At 37.2% G+C, this 16,166-nt stretch overlaps 1 protein-coding gene across 2 annotated transcripts in view; it reads right to left on the reverse strand.

Annotated features, from left to right (window-relative positions):
* Positions 1–15,924, reverse strand: part of LOC131060253 (homogentisate solanesyltransferase, chloroplastic) — an 86,883-nt gene extending 70,959 nt beyond the window's left edge. Inside the window, exons 1-4 of one of the 2 annotated variants that reach the window (XM_057993426.2) lie at positions 15,489–15,924; positions 11,893–12,014; positions 11,627–11,773; positions 7,965–8,190 (exon numbers count right to left, since the gene is read on the reverse strand). In XM_057993426.2, coding sequence (XP_057849409.1) covers positions 7,965–8,190; positions 11,627–11,773; positions 11,893–12,014; positions 15,489–15,725 — 732 coding nt within the window. In that variant the 5' untranslated portion in view covers positions 15,726–15,924. The remainder of the gene's footprint in view (positions 1–7,964; positions 8,191–11,626; positions 11,774–11,892; positions 12,015–15,488) is intronic. The other variant, XM_057993427.2, reaches the window with a different exon arrangement.
* Between the last annotated feature and the right edge of the window lie 242 nt (positions 15,925–16,166).

Consider the following 16,166-nt stretch of genomic DNA (forward strand, 5'->3'; position numbering starts at 1 on the left):
TTCGCACCTAGTGGCTTGCATTTACCAGTCATTGTGGGCCAACTCTTAGCAGACTAGAGGTCAAATAGAGCAACATTAGCTCAAATCAACCCTATTGGAAGGTGGACATGGCATGGCAGAGATGCACTAGAGCTGAGGGTACTTGCCATTCGTCTTCTTTCACAAGTTACTAGTTCCTCTACTGCAAAGAGGAATCGGTCCATATATAGCTTCATCCAATCAGTCAAGAGGAACCTGTTGAAATATAGTTGGGTCGCATCCCTTGATTGGGCCGACCTAGCCTTCGAATTTCTAATTGGCCATTGGCCTTAGAAATTCGGCATATAAGTTGGACCTATTTGTAATCATATGAGACTGGCCCTATTTGGGCGTATGAGCTATGTGTAACGTGTTATAGGGCAAGACCCAAAGCAAATGTAACTTGTAACTTGTAAAACAATTTTTGTATTTTGGCACCAAATTCATTGTAGCCGACCAAGGCAAATAGGTCACATGTATCTCCTATATAAGCAAGGCAATCTAAGCAATCCAATACACCATTTATGTATTCATTCAATCCAATGATCTAATCTGCAAGTGAATATACATTGAAGGCCTGCAATCATGCTCTGAGGTCAGCGAACTTACCTTGAACATCAGCGAATTTATTTTGAGCCATAGCGCATCTCTCTAGCTGAGCGAATCCAGTCAAGGGTGGCAATTATTGTTGTGCTTCTGATCTGCACCAGGTCTGCCCTATTTGTGACAAGTCAAATTCTGATCAGAATTCGAGATTCGGATAAGTCGGTTTGTTCATGCCCTAGGTGGGCGAATTTGTACTTGGCTATCTTTTGACATTAATATAATCTAATCTGAATCTTGTTGCTTTTCCTCCAAGAGGGAGGTTTTCCCAGGGTATATGTGTGTTATGTGTCTATTTTGCTTTGCATACTGATTTTCTGCTCTTTACTATTAATCTGGTTGCTAAAATTAACATGGTATCAGAGCTTGGTTAGCTATAAGTAATCAGATTAACAGTAAACTCTCACTTTCAGCCTGCTGTTCTTATTTCAATCAAGATGGTGACAGGGCTGAAGGTAGAAGACAGACTTGAGGGGGCATTGAATTTCACTTCTTGGAAGGTTCGTGTCCCTCTTGCACTTGAGGAAAATGATCTACTTCAGTTTGTAGTAGGACAAGATCAAACTGAGCCTACAAATCAAGAGGAGTTACGTCAATTCAAGAAGAATGCCATCAAAGCCAAGAAGATTCTAATTGATTATGTGAAAGATCGTCTTGTTCCTATCATCTCCAAGATGTCTTCAGCCAAAGAGATGTTCAAGCAGCTGGAAGGAATGTATGAGATCAACAACATAAGTAGGGCACTTGCATTAAGGCAACAATTGCATCAAGTCAAGATGGCAAAGGGAGAATCAGTCATGGCTTTCTTCATGAAGATTTCAGAATTAAAAGATCAGCTCAGTGCCATTGGAAGCGAAGTTGTGGACAAAGACATTGTTATGCTTGCATTATATGGTCTTCCTCACTCTTGGGAGCCATTCATTCAAAGCATAAGCGGGAGAGCTGAATTCCCCAAATTTGATCGTCTCCGAGTTGACTGCATTCAAGAGGAATCACGCCTAGCTGCAAGAGGAATGATTAAGAACTCCCATGGAGAAGACAATCATGTCCTTGCTGCCCAATCAGTCAAGAAGAAAGGTGGCTATTGGAAGAAGAACAATTTCAAGAGAAATAGAAATTTTAAACCCTCTGCTGCTCCTGATTCAAGAAAGAAGCCGAAGGATCTATCTCGCATTCAATGTTTCAGATGTGACAAGTTTGGTCACTATGCGAAGGAGTGTCCATCTCAACCCAAGCAACAAGAGGCAAACCTGAATGAAGTTTCAGATCAGAAAAATAATGAAGACTTCCTCTACATTTTTGCCTTGTCAAGCAACATTCCTACAAATAGTGACACTTGGTTGATCGACAGTGGAGCATCTAGGCACATCACGGGCTACCGGGAGCAACTTTCAGATTTGGTAGAGGAGAAGTCCAACCTTCATGTTGTTATTGGTGATGATGCTCGATATTCTATAAGAGGTTTTGGTGCTACTTCTCTTAACTTAGATTCTGGAATTTCTCTTCAATTGAGTGATGTTTTGTTTGTACCGGCAATTAAAAGGAATCTAATCTCAATATCTGCCCTAGAAGATAAAGGTTATCAAATTGCATTTTCTGAAGGAAGAGTTCTTGCATGGCCTAAGAAATCTAGCATCAAATCAGCTCGTGTCATTGGAAATAGATTTGAGACTCTCTACAAGCTTTCAACCCGTCCTATTTAAGCTCTCATCCACGAAGCACCTGAGTCAAGCGAACTATGGCATAGAAGACTCGAACATCTTCACTTTCGTGCTCTTCCCATACTTGAGAAGATGGTTAAAGGTATGCCTAAACTTAGTCATATCCATGATGATACATGTAAAGGTTGTGCTATGGGTAAAAACACTAAGAGTCCATTTCATAGAAGTGAATCTAGGTCTAAAGAGAAACTAGCTCTTGTTCATTATGATTTATGTGGAGTTATGTCTGTTGCATCTCCAAGTGGATTCTTGTATTATGTAACCTTCATAGATGACTACTCTAAGAAAACATGGATTTACTTTCTAAGAACAAAAGCGTCTGATGAAGTCTTAAGTAGATTTAAAGAATTTAAAGCCTTAGCTGAAAACTTATCTGGGAAAAGAATTAAAGTACTAAGATCTGACAATGGAGGTGAGTACACCTCGGGTGGATTTCATGATTTTTGTGTAGAGGCGGAGATTAAGAGGGAGTTTTGTGTTCCCTACAACCCTCAGCAAAATGGAGTTGCAAAAAGAAAGAATAGATCCATAATTGAGGCAGCAAAGGCAATGATTCATGACCAAGACTTGCAGATGTTTCTATGGGCTGAAGTAGCTAGGACTGTTGTCTATATTCAGAATAGATGTCCTCACCGTGTCTTGAAGGATATGACTCTGAAAGAAGCTTTCTCAGGAACTAAACCAGATATCAACCACTTGAGGACCTTCGGAAGTCCAATTTATGTTCATGTTCCTAAAGAGAAGAGAACCAAACTGGAACCTTCAGGCAAGAAGGGTATTCTTGTGGGCTACAGTGAGACCTCCAAAGCCTTCAGAATTTACATTCCAGGTTAGAAATACATTGAGGTTAGTAGAGATGTTACTTTTGAAGAAAATGTTGCATTCAAGAAGTCTAAAAGTTCATTAATAGAAACTGATAATGAAGCTAATGGAAATCAAGATATGGATATTGATCATGATGTTGAGATTCAGAGGGATTCTTCAGAACCTTCAAATCATAATGATTCAATTGAGCCCATGGATCCCACTGATGGGCTGAGAGATATTACAGTGAGCAGGAAAAGACCTCCTTGGGTAAGGAACACCATTCAAGAAGCTGAAAAGTTTGCAGCCCCCAAAGGCACCTTCAGAGAAAGTAGGAGACCTCAGAAGTTCTCCAACTATGTTGCATTGATGTGCAACATCATTGAGACTGAACCTTTTAGCATTGAAGAGGCTATGAACCAGCAAGCATGGAAAAACGCTATGGATGAAGAATATGAGTCTATCATCAAGAATGATGTGTGGGATATTGTGCCTAGACCCAAAGGTAAGTTTGTTGTATCCTCTAAATGGTTGTTCAAAATTAAACATACTGCTGATGGAAGTATTGAAAAGTATAAGGCTAGATTTGTAGCTTGTGGATTCTCTCAAAAGGAAGGCATAGATTATGAGGAAACATTTGCTCTTGTTGCTAGATATACTTTCATTAGAACTATAATAGCTATTGCTGCAGCTCAAGGCTGGAAGTTACATCAAATGGATGTAAAGACTACATTCCTAAATGGTGTCATTGAGGAAGAGGTTTATATTGAACAACCGGAAGGTTATGAGATTCATGAAAGAGAATTTCACGTTTGCGGATTGAAGAAAGCACTATATGGCCTTAAACAGGCCCCTCGTGCTTGGTATGAAAGAATTGACAAATATTTGGTACGCTTAGGATTTTGTAAGAATGATGTTGATCCTAACCTTTACTTCAAAGTGTTTGATGGTGAAATGCTAATTCTGGTTTTATATGTGGATGATTTATTTCTAACTGGTGAAGATAGTCTCATCATTAGATGCATGGAAGAATTAGCTTCAGAATTTGAAATGAAAGATTTAGGCCTAATGCATTACTTTCTAGGACTAGAAGTATGGCAAAGACCTAACGAAATCATTCTAAGTCAAGGAAAATATACTATTGATATCTTGAAAAGATTTGGAATGTTGGATTGCAAACCTATGTTTACTCCTATGGAAACTAACTTGAAAAAGTTAAGTATATCTGCTGCTAATTATGATTTTGTAGATCCAACCGAGTACAGGCAGTTGATTGGATCCTTGATGTATCTAGTTAACACTAGACCAAACATCTGTTATGCAATTAGTGCTCTCAGCCAGTTCATGAACAAACCTAAGCATGTTCATCTTGTTGCAGCCAAGCATATCTTGAGATATTTGCGTGGCACAATTGGCTATGGCTTGAAGTACTCCCTTAATACTGTCATCACCTTGGAAGGTTATTTTGACTCCAATTGGGCAGGGAATGTCACTGACAGAAAGAGCACTTCAGGAGTATGTTTCAGTTTGGGATCTGCCATGATTTCTTGGGGTAGCAGGAAACAGTCCTCAGTTGAATTGAGTACTGCTGAAGAAGAATACATTGCGTCAAGTGTAGCTTCAAGGGAAGTAGTGTGGCTTCACAAGCTTCTTGCTGGGTTGTTTGGACAACCTTGGGAACTTACAGTCATTCATTGTGATAACCAGAGTTGTATAAAGATGTCTGTCAATCCTGTATTTCATGATAGATCAAAACATGTGGAGACTCATTATCACTATGTTCGACACATGGTACAAAGAGGTGCCATTTAGCTGAAATACATCAGCACTGATGAGCAGATAGCAGATGTTCTCACCAAGCCTCTTACTCGAGTGAAGTTTGAGTACTTCAGAGATAAGCTTGGAGTTGTGGAAAATATGGCTCTGGCTGAGAGGGAGTCTCAACTTCCATGATACATTAAGTTGTATCTTCCACCCTCTTCTCTGGGAGAAGATTTGAGGTGAAAGACCTCTTCCACCCTCTGCGGGCAATGCAAGGTGGATCCATCCTCTATGGGTATGCATGATGGATATCATGGAAAGAGTCCATGAAGTATTTAGATCACCCTCTAGTTGTGCCATGGTGATGGTCACAATGTGACTTGATTATTCAAGGGATCCTCCCTAGCTAAGAGGGAGTGTTGAAATATAGTTGGGTGGCATCCCTTGATTGGGCCGGCCTAGCCTTTGAATTTCTAATTGGCCAATGACCTTAGAAATTCAGCATATATGTTGGACCTATTTGTAATCATATGAGACTGGCCCTATTTGGGCGTATGAGCTATGTGTAACGTGTTATAGGGCAAGACCCAAAGCAAATGTAACTTGTAACTTGTAAAACAATTTTTGTATTTTGGCGCCAAATTCATTGTAGCCGACCAAGGCAAATAGGTCACATGTATCTCCTATATAAGCAAGGCGATCTAAGCAATCCAATACACCATTTATGTATTCATTCAATCCAGTGATCTGATCTGCAAGCGAATACAATCAAGACTCGGCGAATTTCTCCTAAGACTCAGCGAATATACATTGAAGGCCTGCAATCATGCTCTGAGGTCAGTGAACTTACCTTGGAGATCAGTGAATTTATTCTGAGCCATAGGGCATCTCTCTAGCTGAGCGAATCCAGTCAAGGGTGGCGATTATCATCAGATTGTTGTGCTTCTCATCTGCACAAGGTCTGCCCTATTTGTGATAAGTCAAATTCTGATCAGAATTCGAGATTCAGATAAGTCAGTTTGTTCATGCCCTAGGTGGGTGAAATTGTACTTGGCTATCTTTTGACAATAATATAATCTGATCTGAATCTTGTTGCTGGGTTTTTCCTCCAAGAGGGAGGTTTTCCCAGGGTCTATGTGTGTTATGTGTCTATTTTGCTTTGCATACTGATTTTCTGCTCTTTACTATTAATCTAGTTGCTAAAATTAACAAAACCACCTTACCTCTAGACAATCGGAGAAGTTGATGGTTGTACACAGTGCTTTGCAGCTACAAGATCACCAGACTCCTGCATATTGTCAAACTCCAGCCTTACGTTGGGATGTCAATCTCGAAGATGCTATGCAGGTTGATGAGGAGGAGACACCTGGGGGATTGGTTGAGGCAGCCCCTTATACTAGTAATGACTCAGACTCGAGCTCTGATTTTGATTTAGACAATCTGCTGATTATGGACAGCCATATATTTTCTTAGTTCTATGTTTATTGTTTACAGTTTATGTCATTTCATAATTGAAACTTGGAGCCTTTTGGCTTTTTTGTTATAATTCTAATATAATATGTATGCAGATTGACAATGAAATCATTTGAATTTTGTTAATTTGTTTGTTGATTCTTATGTGAAATCTCAATTCAAGTATAATGATATGTATTAAACTTCAACAATGTCTATGATGAATGCTTTGTCAATGCTATGATATGCATATTTGAAATTTCCCTATTTTTCAAACAGCTGTCCCCTAGAAAATGGCCTAAACTTAAAGTACCCCGTGCCAGAAATACGTCCTGCTTCCCCTGCTGTCCCTGTCCCCAAAACTCAGTTGAACAAAGGTAATAAGTGCTCTCCAGCAATAGAGGTTTTTATAGGAGAATCTGATTAGGATTCTGTCACAGTGATTCATAATCCTTATAAGGTACCAGTTTTGGTCTTAGCAATTGGTAATAAGAAGCAATTCAAATTAGATAAAACCAAAGTATATGTATCAATTTGAATCAGGTTATGAAAACCTTTCTCATATATTAACCAGGAAAAAGGAAAAACAGAAAAGAACATATTACTATGGAAAGCACAATTATGTTCGCTGGTCCCATAAAGTGCATCATACCAGAGTCTTGTTTTCATTAGTTTTCAAAACCCAAATAGGGCAGCTCGATGAAATATTTATGGACCTGTAGAAGGGTACTATACAAATAGAATATCACAATGAAACAGTGAACCTATAATAGATAGAAGCAAAAAAAACACATTCAAGGCACATATCCACACATTTTTGAAGGCCGGATAAATAAAGGCCTCATCAACAGAGTGATTATATAAGCAGCAATAATTGTTTTATATGATCAAGGACATGCTTTGATAGGAGGAGCATGTTGCAAGAGTCACAAGTTAGGGTCATTTGGGACTGACAGATCCTTGGCTGCTACCTCCTAACAGAGAACATACATCCTTCCTCGCGTACCCAGAATAGTCAACAGTGAAAATTAGGAACAAGTTGAATTTGCTAGTTTAATAGCCAGTGATAAGAGAAGCGCTTGAGCTTAGGACCTCAGAAGAAATTTACATGCAGAAATGAACCACAAAGTTCCACGAAAACATTAAAGAAGATATTGGACCACTCACTCAAGTAGGAAGAACTATGAGTTCTACTTCGCCATCCCATCACAAACATAGCAGCTTTCATGAGATCAAAACATTATAATTTCAAATACATAGCATATATCGAGTACTCAACAAACTTCCGATATGAAAAACAACTTGTGCTGGAATATACAATTCCCTAGACCATTACTTTTTGGTCATATTCAGGCAATAATTTTCCATGAGCTCAATTCTAGCTCTGATTTTTTGGTTAGTAGCGTATAATTGCACTGCCGAGCTAGCATATCTTAAGTATTGCTTTTCTACTCAGATTGTCCACCAAATTTCTGATACTATATGGTTTTTAATTCAAAGATATATTATGTGACTTGAGCTTGTCTTAATGGCTTATACTAGAGATTAATGCAATCTAAAATGGCTGTTAGTAAGGTGACCCAAAATGGATGGAAAAATACATACCGTAGCAATGATCAAAAAAGCAGCAACTGGAAACCTCTTCATCCTGAAAGGAGGCACAGAATAAATTGTCCCAAGAAATAATCCAAGAGAGTAAAGGGCTGTAATGAATGGCCCAAAATTTATTCCAACAATTGCAACACCCATAGCTGCAAATAGCAAAACTAGAAACCAAGCCTCTGGAACAGAAAGATCTCCGGCAGCTATAGGTAAAAATGGCTTGTTCACCCTGAAATGTTACCGTAGAAAATTAAGATGCAAAAAAGAAAAACAAAGCGAGTATAACTTGCAAGTTCATGAGATAAAATCTTTTACAACAATGAGAGTGGCAATTTATGTTGGACAGAAGATCTAATAGGCTTTCATTATTGAATAGAAGTCGTCAGATCATTCATTACAGCACTGTTATACAGTGTCTCTGTCAGAAAACTTTAAAAATATTTATTTTCATAATTGAACTCATTTGGAGCTAATTTTTTGAAACTAAATTTTTATGTAAAAAGGAATTGGTTGTCTGCAATTTGTGTATCACTGTTGCAAATTGCAATACTAGCATTGATATCTTAAATATATGTATTTAAATGACACTAAGAGATACCAATATGATATAATTAACACTGAGAGGGGATTCTGCAATGGCATCAAGGAATCTCATGTCATTAACATGTACGTAAAAACTAAAATAAAACTGACATATATGCAGAAAATTCAAAAAACTAAAACTGTAAAATAACTTAAAACTTATATTTTTGGACATTTTTTTAGATATACGTATCTAAGATGTCTATACTAGTTAATATGTTTTTATTTATAAAATTAATATAATATAAATAAATATATTAATTATTTTTATTTATGGGCTCGTATTCTCAACCTTAAATATCTTCGGGGTGTTGCTTCTTTTGAGGTCCCTCGCTATCCTCTGGAGGGGGGTGGTTCTATGATCTGGCATACTTTGAAAGTGGGGGCGCAGTTGATTAAGGATGCTCTTTTTTGGATCTGTCATTCGGGTTCACAGGCTCTTTTTTGGTTAGATTCCTGGGATGGTCACCCTCCTATTCTTTCTTCTTTTCCTCATCTCCAGCCTCTGTCTGAGGTTTTTAGCGCAGCTGGCTGGGATACTGTGGAGCATTATAAGGTGGCACAACATGATGGTTTGGTTCTTCGGTTTCGTTGGAAGCACCCTTCTGAGTGGCCTCCAGGAGGGTCTGAGGGGGATAGGCGTGAGCTTTCCCAACTTTTGGCTTCCCGTGCTTGTAATTCTTTGAGAGGAACTGATGTTTTGGCTTGGGATGGTTCAGACTTGTCTGGAAAGTACTCTGTGGTTGCTGGTTATAAACAGATTGGTAGGCAGTTGTTTGGGGACATTGAGGTCCCTTGGTGGAAGCATGTTTGGCACAAGTTGTCATGGCCCAAGTGCAACTTCTTTATGTGGTTAGTGGCCCAAAATCGGTGTCTCACTTGGGATAATTTATGTAAGCGTGGTTTTCAAGGCCCTTCTATGTGTGTTTTGTGTCAAGGTTGTGAAGAGAGTGTATCCCATATCTTCTTCCAATGCTCCTATGCTAGGGAGATTTGGCACTTCTGGTGGGGAGTGTGGAATACGACCTGCTGGCATGTTTCCTCTTTGGTGGAATTTTGGGAACGATGGGGAAGGGCCCCTGTTTCTACTTCCTTTCTCCAGGCTGCTTGGGCCATTGGGCCTTCCTTTATTATCTGGAATCTTTGGTTGGAGAGGAATAGGCGGATCTTTCAAGATTTGCAGCTGATGGCTCCTCACCTTTGGAGGAAAATTTTACACTCCTTAGGGGAAACTATTGTGGCTAAGTGTGATATGACTATGCGGGTGGACCCTCGGGATGTTGATTGTTGTAATCGCCTTCATCTTCCTCCTACGCAACGACAACTCATGCGTAACAGGTGTAGGCATCCTACCCCAAAGGTGAATAGGGAGGGAAGATGGTCCCCTCCTCCCTTGGGAGTCCTAAAAATCAACTCAGATGGCTCTTCTCGTGGTAATCCTGGTCATGCTGGCATTGGAGGTGTGGGCCGTGATAGCTCAGGGGATGTTCAGTTTATTTTCTCTGAGTATAAGGGTCTTCATACGAATAATCTTATGGAGGCTCAGGCTATTTTAGTGGCTATGGAGCGGGCCAATCAGTTGGGTTGGCGAAGGATCATATGTGAGTCTGACTCCCAGGTTGTGGTGAACTTACTGAAAAGGCAGTATATGGATAATGTGAGCTGGCAGCTGGCCTTGATTGTTGAACAAATTCTCACTCTCTGTGCATCTCTGGAGCATGTTACTTTCAACCATATTCCCCGTGAATGGAATGGTGTGGCTGATTGCTTGGCTAAATGGGCTTCCGATCATATGCATGATTGGAATTTGGTGGATCGGGGCCATCTGCCCCCGGATTTGTCTCATCAATTGGATCACTTGGTTGATCTTGATAGGGCCATTTAATGGCCTTGCTTTGTAATGTCTCCTTGGTTTAATAATATTTTTACCCCTTTATGTTTAATTATTTTTATTTATAAAATTAATATAATATAAATATATTAATTATTTTTATTTATATAATTATTAATTATTATTATACTAAATTGTTATTGTTACGTCAAGAGGCATAAACTACAACGGTAGGAAGGGAGGGAAGCATCTGATGCCATGATCGTGAAAGGAAAACTATTTTGAGCAGAAAAATACTTTTAAATATAGAGACATCAAAATTTTAAAATATATATTAATGCCTAAAAATTAAACTATTTAAGAAGTAACATATAAGTATATAATATTAACTACACTTCTCAAAGTAATAACAAAACAAAAGAATTACTGAAATAATGAATGGTGGCTGTTCAAAAAATTAAATTAGAAATTACATCTTTTTTTATCTATTTGCATGTTTATAATAATTTAGATAGCTATTAACATTTAATATTCATATAGAAAATAAAATAACTCATTAAAGTAATAATTTATTTTCATTAACTAGCTCTTCATTTTAGGAAAAAAAGTAACATTTAAAACTATTGAAATAATTTGTTTTCATAAACATTTAACACTATTGATATAGTTATGTACTTAAGCTATGCAGTAAATAATTTATTACGATTATAGATAAACTAGTATGGACATCTTAAATACATCAATCTAAAAAATATCAAGAGAAATAGCCTAGAAATGCCTGTCTAACATATGTCATAAATTTAATATAGGCACCTTAAAATTGATATCTCAGCATCTTTTAGATAGACATATTGAAGATATCTATACTTAAATTAATAACTGTTATTAATAATAATTAATATATAGAAATAGCAGTTAAATATCTGAATTGTATCTTTAATGTTTTGTTCTATTTAATGTAACAGATATAATTCAAATATTTAAATAACATATATGTATGTACGTATTAATATAATTTAACATATAAATGACCATCAAATTTATGTTAAAGAATTTTTTTTATTCAATCACTCCATTAAAACACCCTTGCTTCCATTGTAGCTATGCCTCTCGGTGTCACCAGAAGGGACGAATGTAAATTACCATCATACAAAAACAACATTAAAGCACATTAACAAAATGTAAATCAAAAATAATAGATGCTGAAAGTTCATACACGAATTTAAAAATGGAAGGTAAATGGCCCACATACTTGTCAATTCCAATATCATATATCTGGTTGATTCCAACAATATAACCATTCCCACAAATTAATGCAATAAGTCCACATAGTGCCTTCGGCAGTAACCACCAATTAATAAGATGGGAATTTTCTATGAGAGCTTTTGATACCAGAGCTCTGCACCAAAAAAATACACAGAAAAACATATGAAGAAGCAGAAAGACTCCAAGGGAAATCAGCGTACACATCACAATAATATCAACAAGCTTTAAATGAGGAAGAATCCAACAACACACATTGAGCCAAGTGTAGTTCCACGAATTGTGTGAGGCCTCAAAAATCTCCAGAATGCATCCGCAAAATGGGATAAACGACTTGAAAGTGGATCTGGCTCAGCAGCACCAAGAGTTGCATCAGCCTGCCAAATGCAAATATTCAGTTTGTCAAATTCAAGAACAGTTGATCTCCTTAACGGCTACACATAACACCCTTTAATTCAAAGGAACTTAGAACTGCCAGAGAATTTTTCAACAAGCATAGAGAGAGTGTTATCCTGCAACAGCTAGTACCATACATAAATGGGCCAAATAAGAGAATAGGACAAATGTAAAATTGAAATGACAATTATACAAAAAAGGCATATAGATGGTTCATGGTAACTTTTAGATAAAAACACCATCTGTTCAGAAGTTTGGTGGTTACGAAACACAGATCTAGAGCAAAATAGAATGCTGAAAACTCTTTCCCATAACAGTGGCTATGAAAACAATGTTCTGAAATAGGGCCTACCGACTACCCCACAGAATGCAGTCATTGTAAGTCAAAAGATAGAACAAATGAGATAATGTATTCTATCTTCCTACTTTCTTTTGCAGACTAATTTCCTGCATTCAGCTCATATCTAAAATATAATTGCTAAGAGCCAATCTTAATGATTCATCTGCCCATCTGAATTTACTTCTTCACATGAACAACTCAAAATAGATTTCTACAGACCAATCAGAGTATCACTTCCTGCTCCCTTACAGGAGTTCCCTTTTTCCATCAATCTAGATTTGATACGGGGATATCATGACGCAAATTAAATTCTGAAACTCGCAATTTTGGAAATTAATTCTGAAACTTGCAATTTTGGAAATGAAACTTTCCCCAAAAAAATTACTTTTAAAGTCTAGATTCTAAAACTTGTTCCTTATGGCAAATAAAACTTAAAAGACAACAACATTATAATCTGATTATAAACAATAACCAAAACTATTCAAGCTGGAAAGTCAGCAGTTCCCAATTTCAAAGACAATCAATCTCCTGTGTAGATGTGATAGTTCAACCAAATCACACAATTTCAATTCTCATGAATCAATCATCTCCTAAAAAACTTAGTCTCAACTGCTCATAAACAAGGAAACCATTTCTAAAAATAACAAATATTTGCTTTGCCATTAAGCTATCTATGAATTGCTGTGAAAAATCCATGTGTAGCCTCTACATGGTTTTATTTGTTCTAATTCCCTATATAAACTAAACCTTGTCTCTTAACAAAGCACTTTACTAAACTCAAATAATTTCCATCTTAATTTGTATCACTGGATATGTATCTCAAATATCCTTTATTTGCATGCACACTAGCTGCAATATCCTTTGTTCTTTTCCGCATTAATATCAATTTCATATTTAGATCTTATTTTTGCACTAAATGTGAGATATGCAGGGCTCATTACAATTCTGCGCTACCTAAATGGAGACCATTGTTAATAGTTAAGGTAGATCTTTTGATGCACCAAAAATATTCTATAATCTACCAGCTCCTTAGCCTTTTATCTCTATCTTGAGGTCATCTATCTTCAAGACAAAAACCTGATTGGCTTGTTCCTGAAATGATATATCCTTCATCTAATCATCAAATTACATGGCAAAAAATGATAGCATTTGTTAGCTTGTCAATTTCCACTGTCGAAATCAATTCTTTTCTATTTTCAAACAAATGGATGATAGAAGAATCTGTTGGTCCATCAGATTTATTCCAAAGATCACATTAAATTCTTGCACATCTTGACTCTTGGCCTCATTTACACATCCCAAGTTAATTTCCTTATCTTCATGTTGAGAGACCTTTGTTCTCTTACAATCACTATTACTTGATGGTTGCAACAATTCCACTTGGTCTTTGATTGAATTTATCCCAACCATTGCACTTCTTTCAAAGCATCAACTTAAGAATTTGAACCTGCAAAATGTGGCATACCAGTTTCTCATGAGCCTAAATAGCCTGGCATAAGGATGGCATCATGTCTGTAATTTTAATTTTTGACCCTTTGGATATATTTGTGTTACAATTTTTTGAGTTTGATTTTGCTTAACTTGCAGATTTTTAGATTCCTTGAGAAAACTTACCATGCAGATATGATTCTTCACCCATGGAAGGCTTGCATACCATTTCTATACTTTGTTTGAGATTTGCGTGCCGAAGCTGTAATACTTGTTGCAGAATATTTCATGTAGCATTATCACAACTTGTCAAAGTTACACCATAATCAATAAGGGGCAGAAGCAATTGGCATCCCCCAACTCAGCTTAGACCTCTTAACATTACCTCTTGACAATTTGACACCATGTGATCTCCTGTGGGCTTAAACTCTGATCTAACTGCAGGATGAGTCAAACATGCTTGTCTTTAACTAGTGAGCTCTATTTGTCTTTCATTATCTTATCTCTTCTTTTATATTTTCTAATTTTTGTTTTCCCTTGAATGCAGGTTAGGAAAATAACAAAGGTTTTAGGCTTTTAGCCCTAGCATTACTTTATGGAGATTTAACAAATAAAGAAACCACGCCTTATATCACCACTCCAAGAACACAAGTTTTTTCACAAAAAAGATTAATCTCAAGAACAAAAAATGAACAAGGCAACAATCCTTTTCTTCAAAAACACATAATACCATATGCCTTATGTTGCACATTCACGTTCCACACACAATTGAAGTGCATGAAGTCGAATGCAATTATGATGCACATTCCATTTTTATTCCAAAGCAAAAGAAAAGAAGATTATGAACACTAAAAAATTGCCAACACAATGTGTCGTTATTCCAAACTGATTGTGTCATGATGTCATCTACCACATAATGTTACACATCCATCCCCAAAGCAACTCCTTACGCCAGAGAGAGAATAATTTAACAAAAGCAAGTGCATTTCAATTTTCAAACCTTATTCCATCTTGGCCAGTTGCCAAATCTAATCCATCTTATAGGATGACCTAGAACACCTAATGCAGATACGGGTTACAAGGTATACAACATTAAAAACTGAAAGCAAAGCAAGTGCTAGGAAAAGCAGATTATTTAACATCAGGGCACCATTTACAGGTCCCAGAGTTAAACTGAAGACAGACAGAGGTCATTCGTTCGATCCCTGTAAGGTATGCCAAGATTCACAATACGACATCTCTTTTTAATTTCCATTGCTGTTTAATTTTATCATTACCGGCTATTTTGGTCTTAGTATTTGTTTATAAAGTACAAAAGGGAAGAGTCGCGAGTGGCTTAATGACTGAATCATCAAATAATTTGGGTTTATCTCCCACATTCCGTATAAATAGAGGGAAAACCATATATTATATAATTAGTTTTTCAATTATCCTTGTGAGCAAACAGCTACTCCGATAATGCCTCTTGTTCTTACAGCAGGATTTGCAAGAGTAAGTCGATCTTATGTGTGTTGATCACAATTTTCCATTCCAGTATTTCTGAGGTAAAGTCGTTTTGCTAAACTGAAGGACACGAGTTCGATTCCATTGAAGTGCACTACATCTCTCAACAGTGGGATAGAAAAGTAGCAAGCAAACACTCCAATAAATTCAAGAAAAGAATAGAGAGGAAAATTAGTGGACATACCCGTACTGTGAGACGAGCACCTCTGGCAGAAACCTTTGAAATTTGGTTGAAAGAGGAGTTAGAGATGGGCAAGTCCAAACAAGTCAATGCAGTTTGCCTTCTGCTGACTCCGAAATTCGCTTTTCCATACAAAGAATTTGAATTAAACGCTATACTACTATAACGGCCGCAGATTGAAGATTGCCCCACGGTACTTTTGGCGTATAAGAGAGGAGGTGGTTTATTGCAGAGCGCCATTGCCTTGACTTCGTGGATTTCGGCTAAGGAGAAACACTACTTCTCAAAGCCTCCATATGGGCTTTCCGATAAGCATTTATGTTAAATCATCATTTTTTTACACAGGTTCGGTCAATATTTTTCCCAAACATGAAATCAGATATGGTTATTGCCCAGTGGGCCATTGCGTGGATAGTTCCAAAACACATTATTATGGCAGAGCTGACGGCCCGCGGTTTGTGTGCCTCCCCTTTTTTTTAATTGCACAAAGCAGATGACAGACAATAATGAAAAAGATAGCAGTCTAAAATGACTGGCAAAACAATAGCTCAAAGACAGCAGTCTAAAAAGAACAGAAAAAAATTAGCTCGGCAGATATCTAGGTATTACTTATGAGACATGATTGAATTCAACATCTCTACATTTATTATTATTTGCATTGAAAGAAGGTGCAATGGTCAT

This window comes from Cryptomeria japonica, chromosome 1 (assembly GCF_030272615.1).
Source record: "Cryptomeria japonica chromosome 1, Sugi_1.0, whole genome shotgun sequence".
NCBI classification, from domain to species: Eukaryota; Viridiplantae; Streptophyta; class Pinopsida; order Cupressales; family Cupressaceae; genus Cryptomeria; species Cryptomeria japonica.